Below are 20,570 nucleotides of genomic sequence, written 5' to 3'. Positions count from 1 at the left end.
CCCTGGAGGAGGACATAGCAACCCATTCCAGTATTCTTGCCTGGAGGATCCCATGGACAAAGGAGCCTGGCAGGCTACAGTCCACAGGGTCGCAAAGAGTTGGACATGACTGAAGCGACTGAGCACAGCACAGCAAAGGACTCATTTTATGCCTCTAAAATATATAAATTTAAAACATACAATAACTTAGTTGTACCCCATTAATATATAATATCTGCCAATAATATGTTTTATAATACTTTAACTATGTACGGAGCTGATTTTATAGGATTAGGTCCAATGTGCATGCATTGGTTTAAGGGTATGTGTGTTGAGCAGATTTATTAAGTGAACGATTAAGCTGGGTTTTGCACTTCCACACAGAGTCACATTTAAAAGAATACTTCTAAAATATTTCAGGCTTTTAAACTCTATTAAACAAGAAGAGTAATATGTGTGTCATTAAAAAAATACTCAAAATGCTACAAATACTTTGATTTGTTTCAATATAATCGTCAAGACTTAAATATACACTATGGTTTTCACTTCTTATTTAAACAAAGGATGGACATTACACTGAAGCAGTATCTATAATAGAAACATCCCACGGTACAGACAGTAATGACAAGGCATTCTCACTTTGTCACTTCTAAAATTAAATGCAATGCTCACTAAGCTGCATAACTAGAAATAAGGTCTAATAATCAATAAATACTTTAAGTGCAAATTTTCACTAGTTTCCTTCATGTTAGCTTGGAGGAAGAAGTCTTTAAAAAGAAACAAAAAACAAAAATTTTCAATTTAAAGCTAAGAATGTCACATTCTTGAATTGGAAGATTAGTTAACTTAGAAAAATTTTCCTGCCAAAAGCAACAAAAAAAGATGGGCAGAAGATATAATTCTTTTGCTATCAAAAGGAACCATGGAATTCTGAAGACAGTGAGGGTCTTCAATGTGCTAAAGGAAAACCACTGCCACCTTAGATTTCATATGCAGAAACAGTACCCTCCAGACTGCAGAATGCATGCGTGCCTTATTAAGATGTCATATTTACTGATGCTTTTATCATTGTTACAGACAATGCCAAGTCATAGTATGATTTAACTCCATTTACCTCTTCCTTATGTATGTTATTTAATGCACTTTAATTCTATGCACTTTAACCTTGTCTTTACTATTATTTTTCTGATACTCATTATTCATTTAGCTATATCCCTGTATTTGCTACTTTACTGTTTTTCATTTGATCTTTCATTGAAAATCATATTTTTTCTGCAATACTTTTTGGTATCTCTTTTAGTGAATTTCTATAGTTAGTGATTTTTTTTCAGTTTTCATTTAACTGAAAATACCTTTATGTCAACTGCATTCTTAAAATATAAGGATATAAGATGGAAAAAAATAAATATTAGATCTAGATAAAAATATATGCGATAGTTTATACAGTAGTATTTTTATATATAACTGGTAAAAGGAATAGGATACAAAATATTCTTTTATAAAAGAGACATTTACCAACCTGATAAACTTCATTAACAAGGCTGACCTGGTGGACATGTACATAATTCTTCCTTAAAAAATTATATAATACATACTATTTTTACAAGTACATGTAGAAATTTATAAACAATGACTTTAGGTGAGCTACAAAGAAAAGTCTCAACACATAAAGAACTGACATCATCCAGACTGTAAATCCTGACAACAGTTCAATTAAACTATAAATCAACAAGAAGAGCTAAGTAAAAAGTCTCCATATGTTGCTAATAGAATTCCAAATATCCCAGAGGACAAATGAGATGTCACAGTAAAAATTATAAAGCTAATGGACAAAAAGAAAGACAAGGCACAAATAACGTCAGGAATGGAAGAGGCAGTCACTTGAGACTTGCAAAATAGTAAGATAGTAAAATTATACTTCAGGAGACATCTGGTTCTGTCAGACGGAGCAGTTCCATTCCTCCAAGATTCTTCCTCTTATTACTAAAAACCCTGGACATAACAAAGAAACAAAAGACGACTCTGGAGATTCCAAAGAAGCAGGAGGCCGCCTAAGTGAAGTGGGATTTGAGGAGCACCACGGAAAGAGTTCCCTGGTTGCCTTACTGCCTCCCCTAGAATCCAGACCCACCACAGGCACAGACAAAAGTGCTCCAAGAAAGGCTGAGCATGGGAAGAGGATGACCAATAGCAGGAGACTTTTTGCCCATACCTCACTTACCCCGGGTGCACACCCTCAGAAAAGTGTATCCCACCCTTAGTTTCAGCAGCCTTGGCCCTCCCACCTGCCCTCCACCTGAAGAAGCAGATGGCATTCCTGATCCTCTACTGGGTGGTGAGGTGTTCACTCCTGCACCTTCTACTCTGTGGAGTGGTCCCAGAGTGGTCCCATCCCTGGCTGGCTACTCTTCTGGGCAGGATTGCCTGCCTAGAGGTCAGGGCTCCTGAGAAGCAGTGCTGAACATAATGGCTGAACAGTTATTCAAAGGACGGCCCATTGAAAGAAGATAAATCAGCGACTTGCTATCAAGTTGCTGCGTCCTTGAGGAGCAGGGCTGTACTGGGGACTCAGTGTTGGTCTCTGTTTCAGGTAGGCTGACATGAGCTAGAGGAGTCCAGGAAAACGGGACTCCATGCCACTGGGGGCACATGTAGCTTCACCTCGCTGTCCTGGCTCTTCTGTCCATGTGTCCACATGGGGTTCTTGTGCTGCCAATGATGAAAGCCAAGTGTCACCTGGTTGGAACATTTTACCTACTTGCTTGTTCAAGGCTCTTCCAGAGTACATGCCCCATCTACCCTGGGCACTGTGGTCCTCAGTTCACTCTGCCACAGGACACAAAGGTGCTTGGACATGCCACTGAGAACCCCAGCCTTCCTCTCTGTGTCCAGAGTGCTCGGAACCCAATCTCCTCTGAACATTAGAATCAATCCCTCTGACCTGAGTCACCTCTGTTTTAACATGTTGATTCAAGAGCGTGAGGTGGAAGTTCCAGGTTACAGTTTAATAGAAGCGTTCCTACCTTGGTAAATACTATAGAATATCTCTCAACTAGCAGAGTCCATAGCTGCAGAGGCCAAGAGGCAGGTTGGCCAGTAGACCTGCAGGGTAAATGTTAGAAGCCGCATCTGTCACCTGCCCCCCAACACACACACAATCTTAAGTACAGAAGTGACTCTGTATACTATTGTCATACAGGAAGGGCCTGTCCTTCCACTTTGCCCTTCTTCAAATAATCACTATAATTCTGTAGGTGAAAGTCAGTGAGGAGAATGTGGCCAGTTGCTATTGGTCACTGATTCAGAGCATAGATCACACCCAAGAACACATTACCTGAGCTCCACCGAGTGATCCATTCAGGCGGCACCAGAAGAGTCTTCACCAGACCAACCTACCATCCTGTTAGTAAGGATGTCTCACAGCAACAGGGAACAGGGTACGGCCAGGACACTGTAAGAGCACAAGTCTATTGCCAGGATTTACCTCCTATAGAATGAACTCAACAGCAGTGTTACAGGGAACATAACCACAGCAACAATGGCATTTGGTAAGTGGTAAAGTATCTGCCTGCAATGCAGGAACCATGGATTTGATCTCTGGGTCAGGAAGATCCCCTGGAGAAGGGCATGGCAACCTACTCCAGTATTCTTGTCTGGAGAATCCCATGGACAGATCAGACTGGAGGGCTACAGTCCATGGGGTCACAGAGAGTCAAACAGGACTTAGTGACTTAATCACCATTACAAACCTGCAGGCAGTGGTTTTGGCAGAGATATTGGAACACAGACCTGTACCCTGTTCCAGAATGAACAAAGTCCAGCCCCTGTCATGATGGTCTTGGTGCCCCACTGCTGCACTTGCTACCTGGGCAGCTGGCCACCTCCCTGGTAAAAGCTGCCATAATGGGGGCTTCTTGTTGGAAGATAAGGCTCTCAGAACATGTTGCAGCCAGGTTGTGTCTTGATAAACAGACAGATCTTGCATCTTTGTCACCATAGCAACTTGGTTCATGGTGAGGGAGAGAGGCAGACCACTGTCCACAGAGCTGTTTGTCACCTTGGTCATCAGGTGGTCAGGCTCTCCCAGCTGACTTCACCTTCAGTGTGTTTATTTCAGGAGATCTCGTCACACACATTTCCTCCTTGTCACCAAATTTCCAATCCTGTCCCACTATACTTTTGCTTACTGCTGAAGAATTTATGCAGATCCAGATGTCTAATCAACTCTCATTTCTGACCAAGTGGAAACAAAAGGGCACAGCTTAAAGTCTGTCTCTTGGGATTATTTCCCTCCCCTACTGTTAGGGGAATACCTTGAGTATGGCTTAGAACTCTCTACTTCTGGGTGCTTCCAACATATTGTGTACAATCTTCTACAAATCAGGCTAAAACATTTTCTCCCCAGTGAATATGTCACAGAGGATCCCTGTGAGGTCACAGGTGCAGGTGTGGTGAGGAGGCAGGAGTGGGAACCAGGAGAGTCGGAGCACAAGCCTGAGGGAGCCGCCGGAGCCCTTCCCCTGCACACCTGTCTGGCTCGCCCGTGGCTGGTCACATGGGGAACACCAGCCTGGGTGGGGAGCAGCATGTGCAGGGCCTGCAATGGCTACAGAGCCATCTCTTGCTCTGAGTCTCATTCAAAACTGGCAGCTTCCTGGGTAACTTAGTAAATGAGCAAGAGAAACACATTAGTAGAAATAAATACTGATTCCAAAACCAAGAGAACTCCCCTCTTTGGCTTTGTTTCCCCTTTCTTACTGGAAGCAGCCAGATGAAGAAATTTTTCCACAGTCATGGAAGGAGATCGACAGGCACCACATGACAAAACCCCTAGGAATGTCACCAAGGTGGCAGGCTCCTGAATTCCTGTGGGGCATATATCCAACTTTCTGACACGTGTGTCTTACCAAATGGTGGAAGAATATGATAATTCCTGTTTACCACTGCAACCAGCACGGTGCCTTTCATGTAGGGGGTCAACCTGTGCGCCTTGGAGTGCCAGCTGTCTGCACTTGGAACCTGGCATGTCCTGCAGCAGGACAGTAAAACTGTTATTCCTGGATGCCCAGCTGAAAGCAAACTGCTTCTGGTGGACTTCAAAGAAGAAAGCATTCACCAGATCAGCAGCTGTGGACCACATATTAGCCTATTTCAATTTATTCTAGTAAATAAATGACTGGAAAGGAAGTTGCAACTGGAACCTCACCTAATGGGTTGGATGGTCATTCTCTAAGGTCCAGCATCTTCTGCGCAGGCCAGAGAGATGATATGGGTATGATGATGTGTGAGGAATCACTATCCTTCAACTTCTAGTCTTTGAAAACAGAACTAATCTCCTAAATCCCTCCAGAAATGCAACGCTGCTTTTCATTTATTATTTTCATAGGCAGGGACAGTTCTAGGGATTCCACCGGGCCTTTCCAGTCTCTGTTTCATTGTTCATGGAACCAACAAGAGGAATTCACCCAGCTGCTATTTTAACTATGTATCCTGGAACTCGGAAAAGTAGGCCATGCAGTGGATCACGGGACCCATCCAGCCCACTGATCCCATACTCCTTTACTAGCCCCCACCCTGAGCAGAGTGGTGTTCAGATCCTGGCAGTAACATCAGTTGAGAGCCAGAATCAAGTAACCTCCAAAGTATTCAATATTTTTCACTCTCTATTATGCATCCATTTTAGCAAATGGCCATGGGTTTCTCTGGGAAGGCTGGTGAAATGTGCAGCATAAATCTTGGGCAGCATGGCAGTCATTTCTGAAGAGCCACTGCGGCTGCCTCTGCCCCAAGGTATCTGTCAGACTGTGAACTGATTCAGTTCTGGCGATTAGCTAAGAAGCCAGGATTCTCAGCAGGCCTGGAGCTGATGAACCAACCCAAGTTTGAATTCAACAGACTGAACTGCCCTCCAACTCCTTCAGTCCTGGGGGCGTCATGAGCAACACAACAAGATCCCTAGCTAGATATACCAACACAACTAGATCAGGATCTAGTCATCCTGATCGCTGTCTCAGCCCTAACATCCACCTGCCTCCAGCCTCTGCACAGCCTTTCTGCAGGATGCCATCACCCTCCAGTGATTCATGGAGTTCATTTCAACTTCCGTCCCTGTACCACAAAGGGCTGTAGAGACATAGGCCTCACGAATGCCAGCACTCTCTTCACCAAGAACTATTCCGAGCCCTAGAAAGGAGTGGCCTCTGGGCTGATCAGGAGCCAATAATAGGGGGGTCAGTATAGAAAGTATATATAAAAAGTCCACGTAAGCATTCCAGCCTCCCTTAGCTGTCAGATGCTTTACTCAGTATGCCAAATAATTCCAGGCTGTCAGCTTTGTTCAGGGCAACCCACTGCTGGGTTCAGAGTCCAGTAAATTAGACAAATAAGCAAATTGTGAGTGTGTTTCTCAGCTGTTTGAATAACATTCTGAACCCAGGCTCTCTGGAGATGACACTCACAATACTTTCAGCTGACCCAGCTTGTGCACTCTCCACTCTGGCTGCACTCACTGAAGGCCTACTCCCTGTGCATTGGTTGTTGTTCAGTCACTAAGTCATGTCTGACTCTTTGCAACCCAATGGACCTGCAGCAGAATGCCAGGGTCATCTATCCTCAACATTCTCCTAAAGGGTGCTCAAACTCAAGTCCATTCAACCATCTCATCCTCTGCTACCCTCTTCTTCTTTTGCCTTCAATGTTTCCCAGCATCAGGGTCTTTTCAAATGAGTCAGGCTTTTAGCATCAGGTGGCCAAAGTATTGGAGCTTCACCTTCAGCATCAGTCCTTCCAATGAATATTCAGGGTTGATTTCCTTTAGGATTGACTGGTTTGATCTCCTTGCTGCCCAGTGGACTCTCAAGAGTCTTCTCCAGCACAATTCAAAGCATCAACTCTTTGGTGCTCAGCCTTCTTTAAGGTTCAACTCTCACATCCATACATGATTACTGGAAAAATGATAGCTTTGACTATATTTTTTGTCAGCAAAGTGAGGTCTCTGCTTTTTAAAATGCTGTCTAGGTTTGTCACAGCTTTCCTGCCAAGAAGCAAGCATCTTTTAATTTCACAACTGCAGTCACCACCCACAGTGATTTTGGAGACCAAGAAAATAAAATCTGTCTCCACTGATTCTACTTTTTCTCCTTCTGTTTGGCATGAAGTGATGGGAAACTATGCCATGATCTTAATGTTTTTAATTTATTTACTTGGCTGTGTTGGGTCTTAGTTGTTGCACACGGGATCTTTGGTCTTCCTTGCAGCATGTGGGATCCATTTCCTGACTAGGGATCGAACCCCAGGCCCCGTGCATTGGGAGCATGACATTTTAGCCACTGGACCACCAGGGAAATCCAATGATCTAGGTTTCTTAATGTTGAGTTTTAAGCCAGCTTTTTCACTCCTATTTCACCCTCATCAAGAGGTTCTTTTAGTTCCTCTTCACTTTCTGCCATTAGAGTGGTATCATCTGTGTATCTGAGGTGGTTGATATTTCTCCTGGCAATCTTGATTCCAGCTTGTGATTCATCCATCCTGGCATTTTGCATGATATATTTGCATATAAGTTAAATAAGCAGAGTGACACTATACAGCCTTGTCTTACTCCTTTCCCAATTTTGAACCACTCAGCTTTACCATGTCCAATTCTGTTGTTTCTTGACCCGAATACAGATTTCTCAGGAGATAGGTAGGTGATATGGTACACCCACATCTTAAAGAATAAAGAAATTCTTGAAAAATGTTCCAGTTTATTGTGATCCACACAGTCAAAAGCTTTAGCACAGTCAATGAAGCAGAAGTTTTTCTGGAAATTCCTTACATTTTCCATGATCCAACAAATTTAGAAATTTGATCTCTAGTTGCTTTACCTTTTTGAAACCCAGCTTATATACTTGGAAGTTCTCTGTTCACATACTGCTAAAATCTAGCTTGAAGGATTTTGAGCATAACCTTACTAGCACATGAAGTGAGAAAAATTGTATAGTAGTTTGAACATTCTTCCACACTGTCTTTCTTTGGAATTGGAATGGAAACTGAAATTTTCCAGTCCCGTGGCCTCTGCTGAGTTTTCCAAATTTGCTGGTATATTGAGTGCAGCACTTTAAAGTCAGAGCATCTTTTAGGATTTGAAATAGATCAGCTGGAATTCCAGCTAGCTTTGTTTGTAGTAATGCGTTCTAAGGCCCACTTACCTTCACATTCCAGGATGTCTGGCTCTAGGTGAGCTGATCACACCATCATGGTTATTGGAGTCATTAATATATTTTTGTTAGTTCTGTGTATTTTTGCCACCTATTCTTAACCTCCTCTGCTTCTCATAGGTTCTTAGTGTTTCTGTCTTTACTGTGCCTATCTTTGTATGAAATGTTGAAAACTGATCTCTCCAATTTTCATAAAGAGATCTCTAGTCTTTCCCACTGTATTATTTTCTTCTGCCTTTATACTGCTCATTTAAGAAGATCTTCTATTCTCTCCTTGCTATTCTCTATAACTCTGCATTCAGTTAGGTATATCTTTCCCTTTCTCCCTTGCCTTTCACTTCTCTTTTTTCCTCAGCTATCTGTAAGGCCTCCTCAGACAACCATCATGCTCTTGCATTTCTTTTTCTTTGGGATGGTTTTGGTCATTGCCTCCTGTACAATGTTATGAACCTTCATCCATAGTTCTTCAGGCACTCTGTCTACCGTATATAATCCCTGGAGTCTATTTGTCACTTCCATGGTATATTCAAAAGGGATTTGATTTAGGTCATACCTGAATGTCCTGGTGGCTTTTCCTGTGCATGCACGCTAAGTTGCTTCAGTTATGTCTGACTTTTTGTGACCCTATGAACTGTAGTCCACCAGGCTCCTCTGTCCATAGGGATTCTCCAGGCAAGAATACTGGAGAGGGTTGCCATACCCTCCTCCAGGGGCTCTTCCAGACCCAGCAATCGAACCTGCATCTCCTGTGATTCCTGCATTGCAGGCGAATTATCTACTGCTGAGCTACCAGGGAAGCCCATGGTTTTCCCTACTTTCTTCAATTTAAGCCTGAATTTTGCAATAAGGACCTCATGATCTGAGCCTCAGTCAGCTTTGGTCATGTTTTGCTGATTGTATACAGCTTTTCCATCTTCAACTGCAAAGAATATAATCAATCTGATTTTGGTATTGACTTTCTGGTGATGTCCACATGTAGAGTCACATCTTGGGTTGTTGGAAAAGGGTGTTTGCTATGACCAGTGTGTTCTCTTGATGAAACTGTTAACCTGCTTCATTTTGTACTCAAAGGCCAAACTTTCCTGTTATTCCAGGTATCACCTGACATCCTTCTTTTGCACTCCAACCCCTTATGATGAAAAGGACATTTTTTTTTTTTTTTTTGGTGTTAGTTCTAGAAGGTCTTGTAGGTCTTCATAGAACCGGTTAACTTCAGCTTCTTCAGCATCAGTGGTTGGGACATAGATTTGATCAAAGTGATGTTGAATGGTTTGCCTTGAAAAGGAATCAAGATCTTTCTGTTGTTTTTGAGACTGCACCCAGGTCCTGCATTTCAAACTCTTTGTTGATTATGAGGGCTACTTCACTTCTTCTAAGGAGTTGTTGCCCACAGTTGTCATTGTTCAGTTGCTCAGTTGTGTCAGACTCTTTGTGACCCCAAGCATGCCAGGCTTCCTTGGCATGCTTCCCTTTACTATTTCTTGGAGTTTGCTCAAACTTAGGTCCATTGAGTCAGTGATGCTATCCCACCATCTCATCCTCTGTTGCCCCCTTCTCCTCCCGCCCTCAATCTTTCCCAGCATCAGGGTCTTTTACAACGGGTTGGCTCTTTGTATCAGATGGCCAAAATATTGGAGCTTCAGCATCAGTATTTCCAGTGATTATTCAGGGTTGATTTCCTTTAGGATTGACTGGTTTGATCTCCTTGCTGTCCAGGGGACTCTCAAGAGCCTCTCCAGCACCACAATTCAAAAGCATCAGTTATTTGGTGCTCAGCCTTATTTATGGTCCAATTCTCACATCTGTACATGACTACTGGAAAAACCATAGCTTTGACTAGATGGACCTTTGTCTGCAAAGTAACGTCTCTACTTTTTAATACGCTAAGTTGTCATAGCTTTTCTTCCAAGGAGCAAGTATCTTTTGATTTCATGGCTGCAGTCACCATCCGCAGTGATTTTGGAGCCCAAGAAAATAAAGTCTGTCGTATTGTTTCCCCATCTATTTGCCATGAAGTGATGGAACTGGATGCCATGATCTTAAGTTTTTTGAATACTGAGTTTCAAGCCAGATTTTTCACTGTCCTCTTTCACTTTCATCAAGAGGCTCTTTAGTTCCTCTTTGCTTTCTGTCGTTAGGGTGGTGTCATCTGCATATCTGCTGCTGCTGCTGCTGCTGCTAAGTCGCTTCAGTCGTGTCAGACTCTGTGTGACCCCATAGACGACAGCCCATCAGGCTTCCCCGTCCTTGGGATTCTCCAGGCAAGAACACTGGACTGGGTTGCCGATTCCTTCTCCAACTCATGAAAGTAAAAAGTGAAAGTAAAGTCGCTCAGTTGTGTCCGACTCTTAGTGACCCCATAGACTGCAGCCTACCAGGCTCCCCTGTCCATGGATTTTCCAGGCAAGAGTACTGGAGTGGGGTGCCATTGCCTTCTCAGCTGCATATCTGAGGTTAGTGATATTTCTCTCGGCAACCTTGATTGCAGTTTGTGCTTTATCCAGCCTGGCATTTCTCATAATGCATTCTGCATAGAAGTTAAATAAGCAGGGTGACAATATACAGACTTGATGTACTCCTTTCCCAATTTTGAACCAGTCCATGATGCTTGGAAAGATTGAAGGCAGGAGGAGAAGGGGATGACAGAGTACAAGATGGTTGGATGGCATCACCAACTCAACGGACATGAGTTTGAGCAAGCTCCAGAAGATGGTGAAGGACAGGGAATCCTGGTGTGCTGCAGTCCATGGGGTCACAAAGAGTCAGACATGACTGAGCAACTGAACCAAAACAACAACTGCTCCATGTCCAGTTCTAACTACTGCTGCTTGACCCGCACAAAGGCTTCTCAGAAGGCAGGCAAGGTAGTCTGGTATTGCCAACTCTTGAAGAATTTTTCAGTTTGTGTTGTGATCCATACAGTCAAAGGTTTAATGTAGTCAATGAAGCATTAGTGGATGTTTTTCTGGAATTCCCTTGCTTTCTCTATAACCCAATGGACAGTGGCAATTTGATTTCTGGTTCCTCTGCCTTTTCTAAACTCAGCTTGTACTCAGTTTCAGTTCACATACTGTTGAAGCCTAGCTCGAAGGATTTTGACCGTTACCTTGCTAGCATGTGAAATGTCCATATTATATATTATATAAATATATCTATATCTAATATATCAATATCTATATATCTGCTGCTAAGTCGCTTCAGTCATGTCTGACTCTGTGCGACCCCATAGACGGCAGCCCACCAGGCTCCCCTGTCCCTGGGATTCTCCAGGCAAGAACACTATCTCTATATATATACAAAGTAGTAGATATAATGGTCATCTGAATTATATTTGCCCATTCCCATCCATTTTAGTTCACTGATTCCTAAGATGTCAGTGTTCACTCTTGCCATCTCCTGCTTGACCATGTCCAATTTACCCTGATTCGTGGACTTAAAATTCCAGGTTCCTATGCAATTATTGTTCTTTACAGCACCGGACTTTACTTTCACCACCCAATACATCCACAACTGAGCATCATTTCTGCTTTGACCCAGCTGCTTCATTTTTCTAGAGATACTAGTAAATACTCTCCGCTCTTCCACAACAGCATATTGGACACCTTAAGACTGAGGGGGCTCATCTTCCATATCAAAGCTTTTTGTCTTTTCATACTGTTCATGGAGTTCTTGAGGCAAGAATACTGAAATGGGTTGCAATTTCCTCCTCCAATGGACCATGTTTTGTCAGAACTTGTTACTATGACCTACCCATCTTGGGTGGCCCTGCACACACAGTTCATAGCTTCATGGAGTTACATAAGCCCCTTCATCACAAGCCTGTGACCCACGAAGGGGGGCATTGGGTACATACTCTATTGCTGCGTAACACATCACCGTATGCTTCATGATTGGAAACAATCCTGTTTTCATCCCTGTTTCTAAGGAGAGGAGTCTGAGCTACGGTTTAGAGAGGTCCTCTGCCCAGGACAGAGCTGTTGGCAGGGGTTGGCTGGGCTGGGTGCCTTTCTACAGGAGGGTGTCCTCTTCTAAGCTCATGTAGTTTCTGGCAGAATCCAATTCCTTGCAGTCTAAGGACTGAAGCACTGCTTTCTTGCCAGGTGACAGCAGGGGCTGCCTTCAGCTCTCTGAGCCCCCTGCAGGTCCTTACCAGCTGGTCTTCTTATAGGTCCACTCATGACACAGCAGCTCCTTCTGTGCCAGCAGGAGGATCTCTTGCTCCAGGACACTAATACAGAGCCTCGTGTAATATAATTGTGCAAGTGACTCTGTCATCTTTGATACCTTCTATCGTCTAAAATCAAGTCACAGGTTCTACCCACATTCAAGGAGAGAGGATTATACAAGACATAACTAACTGGAGGGGTCCCCACTGGGTAATTCTGACACAACCAATGCACATCCCTGATAAGCCAGCAAATACAATTTTCTATACATACTGTAGGTAACCCTTGGAAACCAAACACCCTTGGAACTGCTAGGATTCAAGCTTAACCAAGCTTACCCTTGTGGCTCAGCTGGTAAAGAATCTGCCTGCAATGTGGGAGACATGGGATCGATTCCTGCATTGGGAAGATCCCCTAGAGAAGGGAAAGGCTACCCAATCCAGTTTTCTGGCCTGGAGAATTCCATGGACTGTATAGTCCATGGGGTCACAAAGAGTCAGACACAACTGACTGACTTTCACTTTCACTTTCAAGCTTACCAAGTGTTATCTATTATATGTATCAGAAGATGCTCAACCTCATCAGTACTCCAAAAAAGAAAAAACATGAGAAACTATTTCCATCTGTTGAAATAAGTCATTTAAAAAATGAATTCAGAGAGGGTGTGGTGAAGTATGTACTCTGATATATATCATTGGTGGGACTATGCTCTTGCTGCTGCTACGTTGCTTCAGTCGTGTCCGACTGTGCAACCCCAGAGACGGCAGCCCACCAGGCTCCCCCGGCCCTAGGATTCTCCAGGCAAGAACACTGGAGTGGGTTGCCATTTCCTTCTCCAATGCATGAAAGTGAAGTCGCTCAGTTGTGTCCGACTCTTAGCAACCCCATGGACTGCAGCCTACCAGGCTCCTCCATCCATGGGATTTTCCAGGCGAGAGTACTGGAGTGGGTTGCCATTGCCTTCTCCGTGGTGGGACTACAAATTGGTACAATTCTTTAGGAAAGAAATCTAGCAAATGGTCCTAAGGATTATAATATTCTACTTCTGGGTACTCAGCATAGAGAAGACTTAAAAATACCCAAGTATTAAGAAAGATGTTAACTATAATGCTATATAGAACAGTGAAAATCTGGAAGCAGCAGCAATGTCCAACTAGAAATGTTTCACCATATTAATTTTGCTGAAATGTATCAAATGTAATAGTCATTAAAATTATGTTGGTGATTTAGTCACTAAGTCGTGTCCGACTCTTTGTGAGCTTATAGACTGTGTAGACCTCCAGGCTCCTCTGTCCAGGGGATTCTCCAGACAAGTGGGAGTGGGTTGCCATTTCCTTGTCCAGGGGATCTTCCTGACCCAGGAATTGAACCCAGGTCTCCTGCACTGCAGGCAGATTCTTTACTAACTGAGCTACAAGGGAATCCCAAAATTATGTTGAGGTGAATACAATTCTATAGAAAACATTATATATTAAGGGACATACTGGCTGCATATGCATGAATAAAGAATTCACACAAATGTAGGAAATTTCCCCAAATGTTAACATTGCTGACATCCGGGTTATGAAGCAATAAGTGGTATTCTCCCCCTACTTCTAATTTCCTCTGTTTTACCTATTTCCTATAATGAATGAACACTCTACCAATTAGCATGCTTTTGGTTGCAGAAAACCTAACTTGCTTTAACTAAAGAAGCTTTTGTATCTCACAGAGCTGGGGTATCCAGGACAGGCTGGGATTCAAACAAAATAAGGGCAGTGATTCATCATCACCATCAAGGCCCAGCTCTTCCTGAGTCTCCACTCTGGGTCCTCAGTGTGGGCTCCATCCTCAGGGCATTCACCTCACAGTTTCAACAAAACAGAGGTCAGAAAAAAGCCACATGCTGACTGGCTAAGAAGGACAGTTCTCTAGAGTAAACAAACTTGGTGTTCCACTGGGAAGAAGGTGGGCGAGTAGATACTGAAGAGATGAGCAACAGTGTCTTCCCCAAATGGTTACTCTTGTCATTTGTCAAAATATGTTTACTGCTTCCAGGATTTCCCAAAGTAATTCATTTCATTGCAGAAAATCTGGAAAACAGATGGTATCAAAAAAACCTCACACAGGAATCTATTACAAAGGATGGTCACTCTTAACATTTTGGTTCATTGTGTTTTAAGACCTAAAATTTTAATATTTTATTTTTTAAATTAATTTTTATTGGAGTATAATTGCTTTACAATGCTGTTAGCTTCTGCTGTACAGCAAAGTGAATTGGTTATATGTACACATATAGCCCCTCTTTTCTAGATTTCCTTCCCATTTAGGTCACCACAGAGCACTGAGTAGAGTTCCCTGTGCTATACGGTCCATTCTCATTAGTTATGTGTCTTACACAAGTATCAGTAATGTGTATATCTCAATCTCAATCTCCCAATTCATCCCACCCCCCTCTTCACAACCCTTGGTGTTCATATGTTTGTTCTCTACCTTTGTGTCTCCATTTCTAAACTCTATATAGTACTACATAACATGCTACCACATGGAAACAACATAATTTATTTAACCATTTTGCTCTTGTAGGTAATTTCTATTAATTCCATTTTCATTATTAGTAACCCTAGATGGAATATTTCACCTGATCTCTAATCTGCTTCCTTTGGATAGTGTCCTTTAAGTGAAATTACTGGACCAATATTACATATTGCCAAATGAGTACATATTGCACATCTATAATGAGAAAAAATCTAAACAATAAAATACAAAATGGAATCATATTTGCCATAACTTCACAGGTCAATGTAAACATCAGACTGTGTAATTTAAGAAAAGTTTCGATAAAAATAAATCATTATATAAATGCAAGATATTATTTTGATATTAACAAAAATAATAAACATCGAAACTGCCTTATGTCAACAATCTATCTTAGGGATTAGTTGATAGTTTTTAATCATACACATTGTCAACTGCTTACAACTTTCAACATTCCACAACCAATCTGTCAATACGATAGAGGCAACTTTTATCTTAGTTTTAAAGCATTTATATTGATGGGACATTAATAATCTATTAAGTAACTGAAAACTTACTAAGCTCATAGCTATGTGCTATGAAGAAGGCTAGGAAACTAGGAATACTCTGGTATTAATATTGTTGAATGTGAAAGACAGACATACAGGCAACTAAAATAAATGTGACACGTGATCAAAGAGGGCAAAGAACATTTCACTATGGGACCCAAGAAAGAGAAATAATGAACATTTCTCTTTCTTCTCCTAGTCTATTCTCTGCTTCAGTTTCTACAAACTGTTCTCTCTGCCTGCACACTTAAATCTGGCCTGCTCCGCCCCGTCATTTGCATGGCCCTGCTCCTGGCCAGCCTCCGTGAGGTGAGAATCTGTAGCTGGCCCTGATCGCCCTGCCCCTTGTCCCCTCTCACCCTGAGTCCTTCTGCCCTCCTCTGCCCACACCACCGCGACACCCCGTGCTGCTTCCCAGCTGATCCTGGTCACTCCTTACAAAGACGCATGGGAAATTCAAGTCCTCTGAGCTGTTAAAGAAGAAGAAGAATCCCAACTCAGGGAGTACAAAGGAAAGAATATGTATCCCAGTTCATCATACTATACAATGTAGAAATTTGGAAACTCAAGGAGGCTGCACTGCTTTCACAGATGGAGACTTAATAGGTCTTTTACAAGCTACAGAAAGCATGTGCTAGAAGAACAATAAGCTACCCAAACAGTGAAACAGCAGAAACATGTCACTTAAGGGTAGAAATAAGGTTCCTGAAAAACCTCTCAAAAATAGAGGAAAACAATTACAAAACGATTACAGTCCAAAGGCCTGTTAGAGAAACATCACTAGGGCTCACAAAGAAATGTCATTTCCCTTGCCTCTGTATTTCTGTGAGAATTCCAGGTAACACTTACCTACAGGGAGAACAAATGAGAAGCTAATATAGTAACTGGACCTTTCAAAATGCCATGCAGGGCCTCAGGGTCAGTAAATGCCTCTCTGTAAACTGTCCAGTGTCCTGCACACTTGCGCCTCTCTGTAAACTGTCCAGTGTCCTGCACACTTGCGTCCAGATCCAACCTGTGTGCATTTGCCATTCACATGTGTTCATGTCTCAAGAAAGGAAAGATGAAGAGAAACACAGGAAACATTCCAAAGAGAGTATAATAAAGCTGATACAAGTATAATAAAGCAGTAAGTATAAAACTTAGAAGCTACTGATTCTGTGATTTACTCATGTATTTTCCCTGTAATTAATGTCTAAATTTGTGGCAATTTTTCACATTGGAACACAACACCCCAGGGTGAGAGTGTGAGGTGGCTGTAGCAGTGCCTGTCACAGATGCTTTAACAGTGAAGGAGTAGAAGAGCTGCTGGACTCTCATCCTTAGAGAGGCTGTTGGGGAAGGGGTTGCTTAGTTCCTCTTTGTCTCCACAAAAGCTCAAATGGCGAATTATTTATTCATTTTTTAAAGACATGCATTTCTTTATTGGGCTGCACTGGGTCTTAGTTGTGGCACGCAGCAGAGACTGTCTAGCTGTGTGTGGGCTAGTTGCTCTTTGGCATGTGGCCTCCTAGTTCCCCGAGCAGGGATTGAACCTGTGTCCCCTGCATTGCAAGGCAGATTCTTAACCACTGGACCACCAGAGAAGTCCTTCAAATGTTAATTTAGGCACCTACAATGACTGCTTTATTCTAAGATGCTAAAAAGATAATTTGAGGGACTTTAAACTGAAAAGTTTAAGATCACCACAGTGAACTGTATTAAAAATCCATAATGTGTTTGGGGGTATGTGTCTGTGTGGGTCTAGGTCTTAACTAAAGTAGCTAAAAATTGCAATAATAAGACTTGGGAGTTTTAAAAAAGTGACTTTGAGCTATGAAAGTTCAAACTGCAAGGAATAAAATTACATAAAATTAAAGAAAAGAACTGAAACAAGCTGAAATTACAATTACTGTAGAAGAATATGGTGGCCTCAGATTAGTTAACATATAATAATGACAACACCTTGCCAACAAAGGTTCGTCTAGTCAAGGCTATGGTTTTTCCAGTGGTCATGTATGGATGTGAGAGTTGGACTGTGAAGAAGGCTGAGCGCCGAAGAATTGATGCTTTTGAACTGTGGTGTTGGAGAAGACTCTTGAGAGTCTCTTGGACTGCAAGGAGATTCAACCAGTCCATTCTGAAGGAGATCAGCCCTGGGATTTCTTTGGAAGGAATGATGCTAAAGCTGAAACTCCAGTCCTTTGGCCACCTCATGCGAAGAGTTGACTCATTGGAAAAGACTCTGATGCAGGAGGGATTGGGGGCAGGAGGAGAAGGGGACGACAGAGGATGAGATGGCTGGATGGCATCACTGATTCGATGGACGTGAGTCTCAGTGAACTCCGGGAGCTGGTGATGGACAGGGAGGCCTGGCGTGCTGCGATTCATGGGGTCGCAAAGAGTCAGACACGACTGAGCGACTGAACTGAACTGAACTGAATGACAAAATGGGCAATTTTTGAAAAATAATAAAAACCTTTTGGGTTAACCTAATATAGTATATTTGAAATTATCTTAAATACAGTGACCCAAGAAATATTTTGGAGTCATATGTAGGTCTGGCATTAATGAATAAAGATTATTGGCTGTTCTGTGTATAAAGAATTTGGATATACAGCATTTCAATTAAAATGACATCTTTTTTTTGGTAAAATCTAATACATTTAATTTTGGCATAATAGTGATTTATTATATATTAATACTTCAAAAATATACTTTTGTGTTTGACAAACCATCGACGAGCTCAAAATGGACCTATAAACATGCTTTTGCTCCAAACACCAGGCTGCTATTGCACTGAAGGCAGTGAATTCCATCACGGGAGTTATAAGATCCAGGGCTGCAGATTACTGTGAATAAAAAATAAGTTAATAAGTAACAGTCTCCTAATGCCATGTAGTTTAACTTTAGATGGAGAATACATTTTCAAAGAAGATTTTTTTTTTCTTTTTGGTTTTAAATGTGGTAAAATGCACATAACATAAAATCTGCCATTTTAACCATTTTTTTTTATTATTTGTTTGTTCATCAAGTATTTTATTTTTTTTATACTTTTTTTTAAATTTTATTTTATTTTTAAACTTTACATAATTGTATTAGTTTTGCCAAATATCAAAATGAATCCGCCACGGGTATACATGTGTTCCCCATCCTGAACCCTCCTCCCTCCTCACTCACCATACCATCCCTCTGGATAGTTGAGTAGTGTCAAGTATACTCAAATCATTGCACAACTAATCTCCAGAACTTTTGCATCTGGGACAAACTGCACCTCTACACCCATTAAACACCTCCTTATTCCCCCTTTTCTAGGTCCTGGCAGCCACCATTCCACAATTTGTTGCTATGAGTTTGACTCCTCTAAATGTCTCATGTAAGCTTAAGCCAAGATAGCCCACAGTGTTGACATTAGAAGGCTTATTGGCCATCCTGGAAATTCTAGAACAATGTGACTACCAGATGGTCCATAGTAAGCATACTCCAGATGTATAAAGACAGCCGCAAATATGGGAAGGACTTGCAGATTATTTTTAACAATCATCTGGTTTCAAATTCTATTTCTATCATGGGCTAAAAGTGTAATTTTAGAAAAACTACTTATCCTAAAATGTAACTCAGTTTGGTCATCCCTAACATAAGGATCTATCATGAGTATTACCAATGCTTCTTCTGCATGATGGGAAATAAAGAAAGGTAGAAAGAAACCAATACGTTATGTTAAATACATTCTTTTTGTTGACTAAGTTTGGGATCCTGGGCAAAGTAGTCAATTCTCTTAGTTCTAGCTTCCTCATTTCTTGGCCACCTGATGCGAAGAACTGACTCATTTGAAAAGACCCTGATGCTGGGAAAGATTGAAGGCAGGAGGAGAAGGGGACAACAGAGGATGAGACGGTTGGATGGCATCACTGACTCAATGGACATGAGTTTTAGTAAACTCTGGGAATTGGTGATGGACAGGGAGGCCTGGCATGCTCCAGTCCATGGAGTCGCAAAAAGTCAGACATGACTGAGCAACTGAACTGAACATTTCTAAAAGAGGTACAATGACAGTCAAGTCATAGTGTTATTGTGAGGACTGAAATCAGATGACTTACAAAAGAAAACACCAAGTTTGTGACAAGCATTGACTCAACAAATGCTTAGCCCTGTGCACTGCATGGCTGCTATCTTCACCCACCTCTTCTACGTGTGTACTGCCGTGAAGGTCATGGGAAGACATCAGCCCTCTAACAGGGCTTGGGTCTCCGATTTTCCTATCGCATATGTCATCAGCCAAGGGACCACAAAGATGTTAATAAGAGCACATCCAAGGATGGGTTATCATAGGCCATGAAATAAGATTTTTTTTTTTAGTGCCGTAATTTTAATAATACATGTCACTGATTGGATCTGGGTCATATTATATTATTTAATTTCATATTTCTTTCAAAATACATATTTTCTCAAATTGGGAAATATCTTAACCATCACTCAGAGAAAGTATTCTCTGTTCTAGGTTTCATAGAGTTCCTCGGTTTTAATAGATATTTTATCTGGAAATTAATGTTCCAGATGGAAAAAAAATTGGTAAACAAAATTAAATTGATTTGCTGCAGTAATAAGAAGAGTATTTAAAGTAAAAATGCATGTGGTAAAATTCTAATGATATAGTGTTTCTCAAAGAAGTGTGACCATGGTACACATTCTCTCAAAGAAGCATATTAATATTTCTTGAAGCACAAATATGGAAAGACTGAGCAAAGGTATTAAAAATGTTAAATCATTAAACATGGAGAACAGAAGCCTACATGAAGTCTTACACACATATTTTTACATGACTGTCACAAACAGAACAGAAACTGGCATAAAACCATTGAAACCAAAGCATAAATAATGATATTCTAATAAATATTCTTATATTTAAACAGCTTTCATAATACTGTATATGTATATTGTTTAGTCGCTAAATCATGTCCAACTCTCTTGTGATCCCATGGATTATAGACTGCCAGGCCCTCCTGTCCATGGGATTTCCCAGGCAAGAACACTGGAGTGGGTTGCCATTTCCTTCTCGAGGGGTCTTCCTGACCAAGGGATTGAACCTGTATCTCCTGCATTAGCAGGCAGATTCTTCACCACTGAGTACCAGACCAGGGCCCTTATCTGTAACACTCTCTCCTAGGATATATTCTGAAATATTT

At 41.7% G+C, this 20,570-nt stretch overlaps 1 protein-coding gene across 2 annotated transcripts in view; it reads right to left on the bottom strand.

The window, feature by feature from the left end:
- Positions 1-14,865: 14,865 nt before the first annotated feature.
- Positions 14,866-20,570, bottom strand: part of ZPBP (zona pellucida binding protein) — a 151,469-nt gene continuing 145,764 nt past the window's right edge. The window contains exon 8 of one of the 2 annotated variants that reach the window (XM_061413354.1): positions 14,866-18,236. In XM_061413354.1, coding sequence (XP_061269338.1) covers positions 18,142-18,236 — 95 coding nt within the window. In that variant the 3' untranslated portion in view covers positions 14,866-18,141. The remainder of the gene's footprint in view (positions 18,237-20,570) is intronic. The other variant, XR_009735767.1, reaches the window with a different exon arrangement.

Source organism: Bos javanicus, chromosome 4 (assembly GCF_032452875.1).
Source record: "Bos javanicus breed banteng chromosome 4, ARS-OSU_banteng_1.0, whole genome shotgun sequence".
Taxonomy (NCBI): domain Eukaryota; kingdom Metazoa; phylum Chordata; class Mammalia; order Artiodactyla; family Bovidae; genus Bos; species Bos javanicus.
Note: the sequence above shows the minus strand (reverse complement) of the source record. Positions and strands in the feature narration are given on the sequence as shown.